We start from the raw sequence: 17124 nt of genomic DNA, 5'->3' as shown, positions 1-17124 counted from the left end.
ACTCCCCTATGCGGCTGGAACATCTCTGTGCTCTGCATCTTCCTCTATCTCTTATCCCTGGTCCCCAACATTTTGCCCATGTAGTTTGGGGGCCAGAACTGTAAAGGATGAAGAAGAGATGGCAGCTGCCAGGAAAGTGAGTACACATATGTAGGATGCTCTTGATGTGGTCGCAGACCAGTGGACCGTTAAGGGAGTAGAAACACTTCCTGGTGAGAAGATTCACTGGCCGGTCATTTGATGCCCTGGTAGCCACGTGGGTGCAGTCGATGACACCTTGCACCTGTGATGTGCTGCCACTTGTTATATACCATCAAGGTTCATCGCTGATCCTTAGAAGGAGCCAGGGATGAAGAAATTCAAGACCACAGCGACTTTGACAGCTATTGACAGGGCATGGTGAGCATTGCTGAGGGAGGTGTGGGGTCTTCCATCATGAGGATGCAAATCTCTGTGGCCGACCCTGTGGCCGTGGGGCAGCACGGTAGCATGGTGGTTAGCACAATTGCTTCACAGCTCCAGAGTCCCAGGTTCGATTCCCGGCTTGGGTCACTGTGCGGAGTCTGCACGTTCTCCCCATGTGTGCGTGGGTTTCCTCCGGGTGTTCCGGTTTCCTCCCACAGTCCAAAGATGTGCAGGTTAGGTGGATTGGCCATGCGAAATTGCCCTTAGTGTTGGGTGGGGTTACTGGGTTATGGGGATAGGGTGGAGGTGTGGGCTTGGGTAGGGTGCAGACTCGATGGGCCGAATGGCCTCCTTCTGCACTGTAAATTCTATGATCTATGACCTCCTGGAGACTCACAGTCTCATGCGCCACTGATTCTCTGAGGTAGCTTCACCTTCGCAGTACAGCCTGCGTTGAGTATATGGTGTTCAAGGACTCCTGAACCCTCTTCTCTGCCTTTCCGATCCCTGGAGTTCTGCCCTTCCTGCGAAGGATATTGCTCTTCATCTCCACTGGACTCGAAATCTGAGAAGCTTGCTCTTACTGTCTTCCTTGCACTAAAGTGGCTTTCCAATTGTGTTTGGAAGGCCAACCTCCTCCCGTTATGTCCTCTGATGCCAGTAGGGTGATGACCCTTGCACTGCCCAAATACTTAGTGGCTACGTTCCTTGCAACTTGCACTGACCCGAAGTGGCAAAGTTAACCTTTCTCCCTTTGATGAGGCCACCTAGCTTCTCAGAATGTCATGACTGACTCTCTGTTGTGTACTCGTCTCCATGTACCTCGTCTGTCCCTGACCCAATGTTCAGCCTCTGCACCCCAGCAAGATCTCAGCATGTCCTTTGATGAGTTTTTAAGGAGCACTTTAACGACCTTAGTTGCAGTTATCAATAGATTTGGTAGGTTCTTAAGGCCGCTCGGCGTCACCCCCCTCCCACATTCCAGTGAAACTGACTGGTGGTGGGAATATCAATTGGAAATTGGAATGCTGTCCGGTGCAGGTATTTCCGTCCGGTGCTTGCCTTCGATCCTGCTACTAGACCTAGAAAATTCAGCCCCAAAGTCTAACAATGTGTTAGCACTAATGTAGTCACTTCATTCAAATACATTTTTCAAACAACAGTAATTGTCTCTCTTGCCAAACAGTTCCTTGATCAGCCGCTCAGTTGAGCACTTACCTTTTCAGAATAGTGCTCTGTGGGAAGAGGTGGGTAGTCACATTGTTCTATCTTTTTACAAAGAGAAAAGAGATTCATTTTATCTCCATAAAACGGACTCTGGAGAGCGGCCATCTGAGATAGGAAGGAAGCAAAATGATGAGCGATTTCCGATGATTACTTTCTGATAGATCTTGTACTGTCTTTTTCAAATATCAAAAATGCTTCTAGATTAACATTTACCACTAGATCTCCATGTCACAAACATTATGGTTGTAAAAGCTTTGATACCCATTAAACAAATTCATAGGCGTATATAATTTCCTGTTTATTTGTGCCCAGAGGAATAAAATATTGCGAAAACTCAAACAAAGGTGCTGCATTTCCTTTTCTCTGACAGTCCAATAATCCCTGCACCTGAACACTTGATTCATTAAAAATGGAGCCGTTTCCACACTGAAGACCCAGACAAGCAAATTTCCTGCAACCAATCGGGTTCACAATAGATGTAAAACGATGGCCCAAATTTTAAACGCAGCAGAAAACAATAATTTATCTGAAGTTTTCTTACACACTTACCGACTTAAATAGAAAATCTCCTCACGGAGACCAGCACTTTATTTCCTATTTCTTTTCGATGCATTTATAATGGCGCCAGTGTGAGTCTCATTAAAATGGAAATGCTGCTGTACTTGCCTATTCTTGGACCGAGTCCAAAGTACATAAATGATATTGAGGTGGTTTGAAATGTCAAATTCCACACTTAAAACCGAAGGGAAAGTATATTGGGGGCTCGGGGACCCTCCCATAGTGCGTTCAGACTGGGGGGGTTGGAGGTCGGGGATTGTCTCAGGGAGCTCGCCATTTAAAAATGGCGCCCCGATCTCTCGCTATAATGAGGAGTTCCGGCGAGCGGAGCTCCCCACTGTACGAATCGGGGCTGTGTGCGGATTCGGCCGTGGGCTCCTCATTCAGGCCCCTTATTCAACGCGGCTAAATGCACTCGCTAGGGGGCTTTGTTCCTTTTTGGGAGAATCCCGTCCTCTATTACTAACACAGTATTAAAACCTTCAACATCACGCCCGGACAATTACCTCTTAAACAATACTACTCAACACAGTGAATACAATACCCTTACTTGATATTTTTATTCTCATTTAAAAAACAAGAAAATAGATCATCTCAGCTCTCAATGGCACAGAAGAATGCTAGTTTTACAGAGTTATCCTTTGAGAAAGAGATCTCTTGACACTGCTTTACAGAACAGATCGGACTCTGGTCCAAACCCCTGCAGAAACCCTGTCTGGATGTCTTCAAAAGCTGTTTCAACTGGCTTGTTTCAGCTTCCCCTTGTCCTCTGACAAGTCTGCACTGCTTAAATACAGTTAATATCTTTTATCTAACGCACAGTGAGAACAAACTGCCATACTTGGTCTCAGCTTCAGCCAGAATCAGAACTAAAACCGAAAATGGCTATCTCCGAAAGCCTGATGCCGTAGCTCTACTCAGCAATGATATCATCTCACCAAGCTTAAAACAAATTAACTTCCCAGGGAATCCCCTTGATCAAAACAAAATTGCATTGGCCCAAACTTTTATGATGGTTAATTGCACCTCAGGCTCCTAGGAGCTTTGTTGTCTTTCAAACCAAGATTCTTTTATAAACATGATTGCAGCAGTCAAACACACTCTAACCCAGACTTTTAACCCTAACTGCGGCAAATACTTAAAATCCAATGGGCTGGATTCTCTGCACCCTCGCGTCAAAATTGCGGCTGGCGCGGGGGCGGAAAATGCTTGTTCCCGCACAAAATCGGGACCGGCGCCGGTTCCCTGATTCTGCGGGCTCCGAAAAGCGGCGTACTCGGGTCCCCGACCAGTAGAAGCCTCGAAGGCATGGAACTAATGTGCTCCGGCCAGGCGGGATAATCGCGTGGTGGCTGCGGACTCGGTCTGTGGCCGTCCTGCTCGGGGGCGGGCCGACCGGAGGCCAGGGGGGGCCTTATAGGCGGCCGTGGAATGTTTGTGCAGGGGTTGAGGGTGAGGTGCGCGGCTGATTGGGAGGTCTCTTTTGGGGGTCTAGCTCCGCGGTCAAGTCCGCCATGGAGCACAGCATGGCCACTGGAGGTCGCCGCCGTGCACATGCGTGGCCTCTGACCCGTAAGTGCGGGGGCTCCTCTCCTATCTGCAGCAAAAACTGCTCGTCTACTCTGAGTCCCTGCTAACCCCCTGCAGGGCTGGGAATTCGTGTCCCTTTGATGCCAGGTTTTCTGACGTAAAACTCTACCATTTTGACACCGACGTGGGGGCATAGTCCCAATAATGGAGAATCCAGCCCAAGGTATCTAAAATCTGACATCGCATTAGTCCATTAATAGGAACAGAACATTGAACCTGGAGTTCTGATATCTCTGCATATTTCTGAAACGGGAATGCTTCATATGCTAAACATGACTGACCCTATTTAAATGTGTATTTAGAGGTGTGACTGTGATTTGAAGATAGAAAACACATCAACTGCCTATTAACCCTGTTTGCGAATTAAATATGTCTAGTTTTCAAATTTTCAAAGTAGTTGAGGGATGCGATGGCCGTTTACTATCAACTGGGTTATAGGAATGAATTTAATGCTTTGATATGAGCTTGGCTGGGATTATGATGTTGAAGGCGGAGCTGTAGTCAATGAATTTAATGCTTAGAAAATGAGGGGATTATTCCAGATTTGAGGTGATTTATGGAACTGAAAAGATAATGGTTTACATTATAGTTCGTTGTCTTAGTACTGGGAAAGGCAATAATCAGCCAGGGTTCTTCTTTACCATCCACTGAATATTGCGGAAGAGGACACAAAATGTCTTGGACTTGTTCAATAGCTTTTCATGGATAGAATGCTTCAACCAATCAGAATTGATTTATCAACCAATCAGTACCGCTAGCTTGGAGGGTACAAATTATTGCCTCTTTTGAAATGTGGTATTCTTGCACCGGTCCTGATGAATGCAAGGTGAAAAGCTTCTACAGCTTGTTTCTTTTTTTTCAGCAATACTTAAGTTCTGTATCCAAATGAGTACTTCAAGGTTTGTTGTACAGCAATCAGATGGTGCGACTCAGGTAATGTCAGTGAGTTGCTTTTATTGCAAGGATTTATACATCAGATTAATCACAATCTTTAGTTATGGGGTAACAAACTTCCTAATAGAGAATGAACCAAGGGGTCTTATGGGCTTAAAGTAAAACTTAGAAATTGTTCAGCGATATTTGTGAAATTTTATTTGGAAATATATTTCTGTGTAGACAGGTAACAATAGCTGGAAACAGCAGTCATCAGTGTTCAATGTAATAGTGAGAGGCATTTATGGTGCTGAAAACGGGATGGAAAGGTGGGGAGTTAGTGATCTGGAAATTGTCCAACTTCCACTTTTTGCATATAGGGGCTGATTTCCTGCCTTCCCCAACACCCACCTCCACAAACTCTTTCAATGTCTAGCAAAATTTGTTACTCTGGGCCATTATTTCAACACTTGTGCCCCCAGTGCAGGTCTGTCTCTTGGAATAACCTTATGATAAGAACCCTGCTGATGGCAAATGCGAGGGTATCCAAACCCAGAACAGTAACTTGGAACACCTGTTCATAGTGGTTTCAATTTGGTATACTGTGGGAAAGGATATGCAAACCAGTGAGAAACAGTCAAGTTTTGTTGTTATCAATTACTAAAAAATATTTACTCATGTAAAAGAAACATACAAGAAAGACAACAATAGGGCAGCACGGTGGCACAGTGGTTAGCATTGCTGCCGACGGCGCTGAGGACCCGGGTTCGAATCCCGGCCCTGGGTCACTGTCCGTATGGAGTTTACACATTCTCCCCGTGTCTGCGTGGGTTTCGCCCCCATAACCCAAAAGATGTGCAGGAGAGGTAGATTGGCCACACTAAATTGCCCCTTAATTGGAAAAAATAATTGGGTACTCTAAATTTATTCAAAAAAAGAAAGACAACAATACAAAACAGTACACTGAACTATAAATAACTACACACATACAGTATCCAATGAAGTTAAACCCCATTCCCAGCTATCTACATTCCTGAACTCGAGAAATATCCGTTTCCCAAATGACATCCAATATCTTGTAACTTTATGAACTAAATCTGGCATATAGTTACCATCCACAGGTTATCTTGCAGCTTGGGGAAACCTTTCCTCAGTTCAGTGTAGTGTTTCTTCTCTCTGAGTTTTTTTTAAAAACAGCGGCTTTCCGCACCAACTTGTTTCTGGTAGACAAACTGCCTTTCCAGCTGGGTGTGGTTATGATTGCAGTTGTCCAGCAGTGGTACCTCTCTTCCTCCCCTCCTGCTGTACTCAGTCAACCTGCTGTGGATGTACTGTTTCTCTCGTTTGATGTTACCCGACCCAGAACACCCCTTGGACCAAGCTTTTAGCATATAGGTGCAAATTGTATTCTTCTCTCTCCATTCTGAACTCACTTCTTCTCCAGTTCTAACACCTATTTTTATACACAATTGTTTATCCCCCAGTCACTTTGATAAACACTTATGTATCTACTGCTACGCTGATTTGCGTATCAAAGAACCCTTTCAAACGAATGTATTCAAAGAACAAAGAACAAAGAAATGTACAGCACAAGAACAGGCCCTTCGGCCCTCCAAGCCCGTGCCGACCATGCTGCCCGACTAAACTACAATCTTATACACTCCCTGGGTCCGTATCCTTCTATTCCCATCCTATTCATATATTTGTCAAGATGCCCCTTAAATGTCCCTATCGTCCCTGCTTCCACTACCTCCTCCGGTAGCGAGTTCCAGGCACCCACTACCCTCTGCGTAAAAAACTTGCCTCGTACATCTACTCTAAACCTTGCCCCTCTCACCTTAAACCTATGCCCCCTAGTAATTGACCCCTCTACACTGGGGAAAAGCCTCTGACTATCCACTCTGTCTATGCCCCTCATAATTTTGTATACCTCTATCAGGTCTCTCCTCAACCTCCTTCGTTCCAGTGAGAACAAACCGAGTTTATTCAACCGCTCCTCATAGCTAATGCCCTCCATACCAGGCAACATTCTGGTAAATCTCTTCTGCACCCTCTCTAAAGCCTCCACATCTTTCTGGTAGTGTGGCGACCAGAATTGAACACTATACTCCAAGTGTGGCCTAACTAAAGTTCTATACAGCTGCAACATGACTTGCCAATTCTTATACTCAATGCCCCGGCCAATGAAGGCAAGCATGCCGTATGCCTTCTTGACTACCTTCTCCATCTGTGTTGCCCCTTTCAATGACCTGTGGACCTGTACTCCTAGATCTCTTTGACTGTCAATACTCTTGAGGGTTCTACCATTTACTGTATATTCCCTACCTGCATTAGACCTTCCAAAATGCATTACCTCACATTTGTCCGGATTAAACTCCATCTGCCATCTCTCCGCCCAAGTCTCCAGCCAATCTAAATCCTGCTGTATCCTCCGACAGTCCTCATCGCTATCCACAATTCCACCAACCTTTGTGTCATCTGCAAACTTACTAATCAGACCAGTTACATTTTCCTCCAAATCATTTATATATACTACAAAGAGCAAAGGTCCCAGCACTGATCCCTGTGGAACACCACTGGTCACAGCCCTCCTATTAGAAAAGCATCCCTCCATTGCTACTCTCTGCCTTCTATGGCCTAGCCAGTTCTGTATCCACCTTGCCAGCTCACCCCTGATCCCGTGTGACTTCACCTTTTGTACTAGTCTACCATGAGGGACCTTGTCAAAGGCCTTACTGAAGTCCATATAGACAACATCTACTGCCCTACCTGCATCAATCATCTTAGTGACCTCCTCGAAAAACTCTATCAAGTTAGTGAGACACGACCTCCCCTTCACAAAACCGTGCTGCCTCTCACTAATACGTCCATTTGCTTCCAAATGGGAGTAGATCCTGTCTCGAAGAATTCTCTCCAGTAATTTCCCTACCACTGAAGTAAGGCTCACCGGCCTGTAGTTCCCGGGATTATCCTTGCTACCCTTCTTAAACAGAGGAACAACATTGGCTATTCTCCAGTCCTCCGGGACATCCCCTGAAGACAGCGAGGATCCAAAGATTTCTGTCAAGGCCTCAGCAATTTCCTCTCCAGCCTCCTTCAGTATTCTGGGGTAGATCCCATCAGGCCCTGGGGACTTATCTACCTTAATATTTTTTAAGACACCCAACACCTCGTCTTTTTGGATCACAATGTGACCCAGGCTATCTACACCCCCTTCTCCAGACTCAACATCTACCAATTCCTTCTCTTTGGTGAATACTGATGCAAAGTACTCATTTAGTACCTCACCCATTTCCTCTGGCTCCACACATAGATTCCCTTGCCTATCCTTCAGTGGGCCAACCCTTTCCCTGGCTACCCTCTTGCTTTTTATGTACGTGTAAAAAGCCTTGGGATTTTCCTTAACCCTATTTGCCAATGACTTTTTGTGACCCCTTCTAGCCCTCCTGACTCCTTGCTTAAGTTCCTTCCTACTTTCCTTATATTCTACGCAGGCTTCATCTGTTCCCAGTCTTTTAGCCCTGACAAATGCCTCCTTTTTCTTTTTGACGAGGCCTACAATATCACTCGTCATCCAAGGTTCCCGAAAATTGCCGTATTTATCTTTCATCCTCACAGGAACATGCCGGTCCTGTATTCCTTTCAACTGCCACTTGAAAGCCTCCCACATGTCAGATGTTGATTTGCCCTCAAACATCCGCCCCCAATCTATGTTCTTCAGTTCCTGCCTAATATTGTTATAATTAGCCTTCCCCCAATTTAGCACATTCATCCTAGGACCACTCTTATCCTTGTCCACCAGTACTTTAAAACTTACTGAATTGTGGTCACTGTTACCAAAATGCTCCCCTACTGAAACATCTACCACCTGGCCGGGCTCTTTCCCCAATACCAGGTCCAGTACCGCCGCTTCCCTAGTTGGACTGTCTACATATTGTTTTAAGAAGCCCTCCTGGATGCTCCTTACAAACTCCGCCCCGTCTAAGCCCCTGGCACTAAATGAGTCCCAGTCAATATTGGGGAAGTTTTTACTCTTGTTTTTACTCTTTTCCAAAATCTGTCTACCTATCTGCTCCTCTATCTCCCGCTGGCTGTTGGGAGGCCTGTAGTATACCCCCAACATTGTGACTGCACCCTTCTTATTCCTGATCTCTACCCATATAGCCTCACTGCCCTCTGAGGTGTCCTCTCGCAGTACAGCTGTGATATTCTCCCGAACAAGCGCAACTCCGCCTCCCCTTTTACATCCCCCTCTATCCCGCCTGAAACATCTAAATCCTGGAACGTTTAGCTGCCAATCCTGCCCTTCCCTCAACCAGGTCTCTGTAATGGCAACAACATCATAGTTCCAAGTACTAATCCAAGCTCTAAGTTCATCTGCCTTACCCGTAATGCTCCTTGCATTAAAACATATGCACTTCAGGCCACCAGACCCGCTGTGTTCAGTAACTTCTCCCTGTCTGCTCTGCCTCAGAGCCACACTGTCCCTATTCCCTAGTTCTCCCTCAATGCTCTCACCTTCTGACCTATTGCTCCCGTGCCCACCCCCCTGCCATACTAGTTTAAACCCTCCCGTGTGACACTAGCAAACCTTCATATCAATCCTATTCTTCACTTCATTTTATCCAAATTTAATTTTTATTTTACTCTATTCTTGAATCTTCCTTTTACTCCAGTATCTTGATACGTGCTAGGATTTGAGGGTGAAAATAGGATTACAGCTGCAGGATTTTGATTTGATGCCTGCCCTGTGGGTATGGCTATCAGCCTTGGAGTCTTCCAGCTGGCATATCTGGTTATCAATCTCCACTGTTGAATTGGATTGGATCGAATTTGTTTTATTGTAACATGTACCGGGGTGCAGTGAAAAGTATAGTTCGCATACAGTCCAGACAGATCCTTCCACACATGAAAGAAAAAAACAAAGGACATACATAAATACAAAATGTAAACACATAGGCACAGGCAATGGGTGAACATACAGAGTGAACTACTACTCAGTAGAGAAGATGTGCAAAGAGATCAGTTCAGTCCAAAAGAGGGTCATTCAGTCTGATAACAGCGGGGAAGAAGCAGTTTTTGAATCTGTTTGTGCGTGTTCTCAGACTTTTGTATCTCCTGCCCGATGGAAGACGTTGGAAGAGTGAATGATCCGGATGGGAGGGTTCTTTGATTATGCTGCCCGCTATCCCAAGGCAGCGGGAGGTGTAGACAGAGTCAATGGATGGGAGGCGGCTTTGCGTGACGGATTGGGCTCTGTTCACGACTCTGTAGTTTCTTACGGTCTTGAGCTGAGCAGTTGCCATACCAGGCTGTGATGCAGCCAGATAGGATGCTTTCTATGGTGCATCTGTAGAAATTGGTAAGAGTCAATGAGGACATGCCAAATTCTCTTAGTTTCCTGAGGAAATATAGGTGCTTTCTTGGTTGTAGTGTCGACGTGGGTGGACCAGGACAGATTGTTGGTGATATGCACACCTAGGAATTTGAAGCCGTCAACCATCTCCACCTCGGCACCATTGATGCTGGCAGGGGTGTGTACGATACTTTGCTTCCTGAAGTCAGTGACCAGCTCTTTAGTTTTGCTGCCATTGAGGGACAGACTATTGTTGTTACACCACTCCACTAGGTTCTCTATCTCCCTCCTGTATTCTGACTCATCGTTGTTAGAGATCTGACCCATGATGATGTGCCATCAGCAAACTTGTAGATGGAGTTGGAGCCATATTTTGTTGCACAGTCATTTGTGTATAGTAGGGGGCTACGTGCGCAGCCTTGCGAGGCCCGGTATTGAAGACTATTGTGGAGGAGGTGTTGTAGCTTATCCTTACTGATTGTAGTCTATGGGTCAGGAAGTCGAGGATCCAGTTGCAGAGGGAGGAGCCAAGTCTTAGGTTTGGAACTTTGATATGAGCTTGGCTCGGATTATGATGTTGAAGGTGGAGCTGTAGTCAATGAATATGAGTCTGACGTAGGAGTCCTTGTTGTTGAGATACTCCAGGGATGAATGTCGGGCCAGGGAGATGGTGTCTGCCGTGGACCGGTTCTGGCGGTATGCGAATTGCAGTGGATGAAGGCATTTTGGGAGCATGGAGTTGATGTGTCAACTCCATGCTCTTGACCAACCTCTCAAAGCATTTCATAATGATCAATGTCAAGGCCACTGGACGTTAGTCATTGAGGCATGTTGCCTGTTTCTTCTTTGGCACCAATTTGATGGTGGTTTTCTTGAAGCGGGTGGGAACCTCGGAATGGAGTAGGGAGAGATTGAAGATGTCCACGAACACATCCGCCAGCTGGTCTGCACAGGATCTGAGTGCATGACCAGGGATACTGCCAGGACCTGTCGCTTTCCGAGGGTTCACTTTCTGACTTCGGGAGCTGTGTCGGTAGGTATGGGTGTGCCCGAGGCAGCTGGGGCAGTTGATAATGGTTTGACGGTTTCCTGCTCGAACAGCATTAAATGCATTGAGCTCATCAGGGAGGGGTGCGCTGCTGCTGGAGATTCTACTTGAATTTGCTTTGTAGCCTGTTATGTTGTTTAAGCCTTGCCACAACTGACGAGAGTTCATGACATTAATCTGTGACTCTAGCTTAGTCTGGTATTGAATCTTGGCATCTCTGATGACTTTGCGGAGGTCGTACCTGGATTTCCTGTATAGGTCAGGACCGCCTGTCTTGAACACCTCAGACCTGGCCTTCAGTAGGGAGTGAATCTCCTGATTAAACCATGGTTTCCAGTTGGGGAACGGACGTACTATCTTCTTTGGCACGCAGTCTTCTACAAACTTGCTGATGAAGCCGGTTTCTGTGGCGGCGTATTTGTTTAGGTTGGTCGCTGAGTTCTTGAATATGGACCAGTCCACTGACTCCAAGCAGTCACATAGGAGCTCTCATATATGTCATATAGTATCCCCCAAATGGAGTCCCCTAAAACTCTCATGAAGTATTTATAACCCTAGCATTGACAGAACTTCCAAAGTTACAGTCACTGAAGATTAACTAAATCATTCTCTATTCAGATCCTTCAAATTGCTTGTATACAAAAAGTTTCAGGTCTCTCCCATAGGGATAGTTGAAAAGCTGACAGTGGGACTACCATTATGTCATCACTGGAGGTCCTCCTATTGGCCCTCGGGAGATGGCCTGACATATTTAATTGGATGGCTCCCTGGTCACTAATTGAACATCCCTAAAAAAAAAGTTCACCAGATGTTGGGTCCCAACTCCACAACGGAAATTCAACCCAAAATATCATTTACTGCTGAAAATCTTCGGGACCTTGGTTTAAAGTCCCATCTGAAACGCAACGCCTCTGACATTGGGCGGGATTTCCTGGCCGTTTACCCCGGCGGGATCTTCCATTTCCACTGACAGCGAGCCCCAACCGCGGGTCACCTGGCGCGCGGATGTTGCGAACAATGGGAAGCCATGTTAACAGCCAATATCTGGCCGACTCCACCACTGCAAAACACGTTGCGGGCGCGTGACAGAAATTCCCTTTGAATGTAGCACTCCCTCATTACTGGAGCGTACTCATCAGCCTTTGACTCAGTGAGAATGCTGCCAATGAACCACAGTTTAACCCCATTTAGTACCCAACTTACCATTCATCCGGCTTCCTGGGTGGAAAGGGTAATGGCTAATGCAGAAGGATAACGCACGGATAAAGTAGAAACATAGTAATTTCTCCACTTAAATGTAATGAATTCCAAAATAATAAAGGTGCCCTATTGTTGTACATTTTAGTTTCTCTGTAATTAAGGAACATTAATAAATCTGTTGGTCAGAATGTTCAGACCTTTTTCCATTGTTATTCACAAACCCTTGTTGGATGTTGCTGTTCTGGACTTGGTTCTTTCCAACCGGTACAAATAATCCAGGTGTTGTTTTGATACATCCATTGGAAGTACAGCATCTGCCTCTGTGACTAGTTCCGACTTTAGACCTTTTTGACTGATTCTAAAAATAATTGCAAAAGCCCTGCTGCATTTACATACTGAGGAGCCAACAGTACTAATGGGGGTCTTTCTTCAGGAGCCAAGATTCAGCTGAATGCAGGCTCAGTAAGCAAGAGGTATGTCGTCGCAGCAGGCAGCCCACATAGTGCCCCAGCTGCTTATTAATCCATAATGTGATTCAAGTGCTTCTTGTCACTCTCACTCACTGTCACATACAGAGCCATATAATGGAATAATACCTCACTCTAATGAATCACCACTGGATAATTGTTGATATTATCTACTCTGTTTAGAGTGTTCATGCAAACTGCTTGCTCAGACCTGTGACACCTCTCATCTTATGATTTTTTTTTCTTTGCATGGCAGCTGAAGTTGATGTAACTTACTGTTTTTAATAAGGTATTATTTGATAATTGCTTTCACCTTTCACCCTGGGATGTGTCTTTTGCTCATTAGCATTCACTGCAAGTGCCAGCCAAGGGGTGCTGCTGTCTTGCTGCTGACAGTCGCTGCCACCTCATGTCAGTGCTCAAAGACGGCCACAGACTCTGCTATCGCTTTGCAAATGATAAGTAGCGCTGACAGAAAATTAGCTGTATGGTAATGAGCATGTTCTTTAACCCTTCAAGCATGCGGTGTGTAAAGAGCCCGACTGCCCTTAGGCACTAAATGCACACGGTTGGCTGACTCTAAAGCTTAAAATTAGCACAGGTTCAGTTTAAAGCCACAGAGTACCATTTTCCATCCTCGATGGCCGAAATTTAACCCTTTCGATGCTTATTCCCTGAAGAACAAGAGGTTACTTATGTTTAACATTTCGAATCATGGGGGCAATTTTTGGGGGGGAGCTCAATGGAACATGACAACATTTTTGGAGTAATAATGGGATCTTTACTAATTTCTAGAGAACCCTTTTTCCCGGATGTTGTAGATGTCCCTTGAAAGCTGTAAAGGGAATTCGGTACTCCAACTAGAAACCACCCTGTCATAATATTTAAGGTGTTTGAAATTGCTCACCACCTTTTTTCATTGCGGTGATGTGCGTATTGATGGCCTCAATTCAAAATCAGCTGACTAAGCAGGAGATTGCTGATACTGTTAGATGGAAAATTTCCAGTTTCGGGTCTGGCAAGGTTAAAATCCCAAATTGGGATGATAATACCTGGGTACAGACTGGCAGTGAGACTTAGTCGGTTTCCCAAAGAGGTGATTCGTGAACCCCACTCCTGTGACTCCAGTCCTTCAAGAGCCGGAATGAGTATTTCAGCATAAAATATCACACATGGATCAGCCTCAACACCAGGCTGTTTCCACAGAGGATTGGACATTAGTTCAACATAAGGGTTAACATGTATGCCAGTAACCCCAGATCACCACAATTTAGGCACAGATCCAACACTAGCCTCAGTGTTGGACTATACCTGGTCCCTTTCCTGCTTTCAAAAAATTGACTGCATTTCAAAAGTACGACACTAGCCGTGAATGATGCAAATATCAAAGCAAGTCTTTTTTTCCCCCCTTTTCTTTTATGTCCTGTTTCAAAACAGGTTTTAATGTAAAAAAGTACTTCTGACAGCAGAAAAACATTTCTTTATTAAAGGGCAATGTATAATGGAAAATGTTTGGTGATGTTTTTTATTGAGAGGGTGAAAAGTTACAAGAGCGATCCATTATTATCATCACACTGACATTATCAGTGAGTGATGTGATGATGGGGCCAAATCTGCTTAGCTTTCTGGCGTACTCCTGCCACCACTTCAGCTGGGGGTCCCTGTCAGCCATTTAAGCAGGGGGAACCTTTACTTGTCTCTTACGAAGCCAGTGATGCAGAAAGGGTAGGGCCACGACAGAGATTTGTCTATACTGGGAGTTTAGGGATACTCAGGGACCTCGCTGCAATCCAGTGAGACTGGGGACGGCTGCAGCTGGTGAGATGGCATGGGCTGACCGCCAGTATTTAAAAACACTGAAGTAAGCCTAAATCATTTTTTCCAGTGGAGATATGCGGGCAACATGGGTGCCTAAGGTGTGTCTGTATTGCTGCAGGTGTTCAGCACCTTCAGGCAGACAAGATATCCTTCCATTCACCTGCCATATTCAGGCAGGGTCGGCACTTCAGGGCGCTGATGGGCACTATTCCTAACGTAATTGCCTGGATCGTGACCCCGACAAATCCGAGGCCAATATGTTTTAAGTGCGATTTGAGTCCTTTGGTTCAATGCTTATAAATGAGTGGGGAAAGAAACTCCACAAACATTTTTCACAAAGATAAAGGTTCTTTTTTAATAAAACAGTGAATAAATGTGAAATTGACCTGATACAGATACCATACTGCTCGAATCAAAATATTAGAATTTACAATGCAACTACGATGCATCATTGTCTGTTTCAACATTACATAACAGCATTTGAACTGTAGTTTATCAAAATTAACTACTCGTGATTTATTGTTCACAAGCAGCCTCGTAATATTAGGACGCTCTGATTTTGACAGGTTTTATAATTTCTGTCTATACGAGGGCAAGGGGTAAAAATAAATACATGTTCCTTGGAACTCCTTTGTGCCTGGACAAAATAACATGGTAAAGAGCGACAATGTTCAGGAGTACATCTGTGGCGCGTGTAATTGTATTTCACTGAAGACATCTTCATGGTGACTGCGGTGGCATGACACAGAATACATTCAGGAAATAAATTCATTTAGCGCGGTAATACCTGTAAGTAATATGTGAGTCACAAAGCTGGTCTATGAGAATTTCAATGCCAGTGACAAGAAATGGCTTATATTAATGCTGATTTTTGGTCCATGCGCATGCTACACATAGTGCCAATCTGTGTAAAAGGTTACAATTTTTTTTAATTCAGGCTCAGATTGATTCCTTTTATCCTCCCACTGAATAGCTGCTGCGACACAATTGGTTTCGACTGAAGATGCTGGGCTTTGGGTATCTGTAGAAGCTGCTAATAATGATCACGGTTATAGTGACAAAGTGGTCATCACCTCTCCGGTGGATGTGCGGGACACACACAGGGTGAGCATTTGAACAGAACTAAACTCCCAGCTGTAAATCGTGCTTCCCCTTGATGCTGTGTGGTGTTTCTGTGCTCTTCTCATACTGGCGCACTGAGACACAAATGGTTTCATTGCCTTACAGGACAACGCCAAGATTCCTTTGGTCAGCTGAATGCCTGACACAAACAGAGGCCATCACCATACCTTCAGGTTTTTAGATCGAACAAAACTATTGAGAAATCCAATTAAATTTCTGTGTGCTGAATATGAAATCCCCAGAGAAACACACCCCACTTACATAAACTGGGAACACTTGGGCAATCATCTGTAATAATCACAGAATTATTGCGACACAGAAGGATCCAAAGTTCGGGAATTTTTAAGCGTACAAATGGATACGGTTGGAGTTCAATTATCTCCAACCATTCAGTTTATTGTTAATGCAGGCTTCTGAAAACATAATTCTTTGACCAAACTTTAGTTATCCCTTTCAATATCTCATTCTTTGGTTGCGCCAATTAATTATTCTTTGCTGAAGCTCATAGTGATGTTTTTCTATGTTAAAGACATGTTAAAGATGATTGTTGTGTTTATTGGAGCTGTTGGATAAAATAAACACTTCTCTGGGACTGAAGGGTTTCTATTAAATCCAACTTCATAGGATTAACATTTTTTACAAAATTATTTTATGACTTTTGGGCTTTATCTGACATCGTGTGGAAAACAATAGTCTAGAGTTAAGGGACACCTTGGGAGGAATCTTACCACCTTAATCTCTGGGGATGTTTTGGGACCTAATCCCAATTCCTGGGGTAGTGGACCTGCTTGTTTGCTCTTTGCCAAAGCAAACTTATTAAAAGCCCATCTCCGGGCTCCTGGAACAGTTAGGATGGCATAGCACCTCCCTGCTTTCACTCTTTGCACAGCAAAGTAGAGAATTTGGTGAGAGCCAGGGTCAGGGTGGAATTCCGCCATTTGGGAGTAAGTCCCATGCCAAGGGTGGGAATGTGGAGTGCTTCTCGCTGCAGAGACCAGCGGAAAACCACATCATATATTCCAGCCGTGACCTCATTAATCATGCACCCGGATTCTGCGCCGTATTCCATGGCGGGGCGGGCATGATGGCTTCTGGCCCACCATCATATTTGGGTGCCGTATTGACAAGGAAGCCAACATCACTTACCCACGGGCCTTCATCTGCATTCCATTAGCAGGATGCAAATAAGTTTCAAAAGGAAATATTCTGTAATGAAACAGATATCTGTGCATTATGATGGTGAGTAGCAGCTATGATTTTGCAGCCACATTCATTCGTAAATATGCCTGTGAAAGATCAATTTTGCTGAATTTCTGTTCTCCAGAAAGTTCATCAAATAATCCTTCAGTCAGCGGCAGTGGATAGTAATCTGTGCACAATACTAGGTGAATAGTTATTTTAAAATCTCCCTGTATTCTCACTGAGCCATCATGTTTCAATACAGGAACTATTGGTGTTGC

The 17124-nt window shown here is 44.8% G+C and overlaps 1 protein-coding gene across 1 annotated transcript in view; it reads right to left on the bottom strand.

Annotated features, from left to right (window-relative positions):
- Positions 1–17124, bottom strand: part of LOC140399158 (serine/threonine-protein kinase Nek6) — a 167684-nt gene that overhangs the window by 26377 nt on the left and 124183 nt on the right. Inside the window, exon 6 of the mRNA XM_072488429.1 lies at positions 1624–1737. Coding sequence (XP_072344530.1) covers positions 1624–1737 — 114 coding nt within the window. The remainder of the gene's footprint in view (positions 1–1623; positions 1738–17124) is intronic.

This window comes from Scyliorhinus torazame, chromosome 22 (genome assembly GCF_047496885.1).
Source record: "Scyliorhinus torazame isolate Kashiwa2021f chromosome 22, sScyTor2.1, whole genome shotgun sequence".
NCBI classification, from domain to species: domain Eukaryota; kingdom Metazoa; phylum Chordata; class Chondrichthyes; order Carcharhiniformes; family Scyliorhinidae; genus Scyliorhinus; species Scyliorhinus torazame.
Note: the sequence above shows the minus strand (reverse complement) of the source record. Positions and strands in the feature narration are given on the sequence as shown.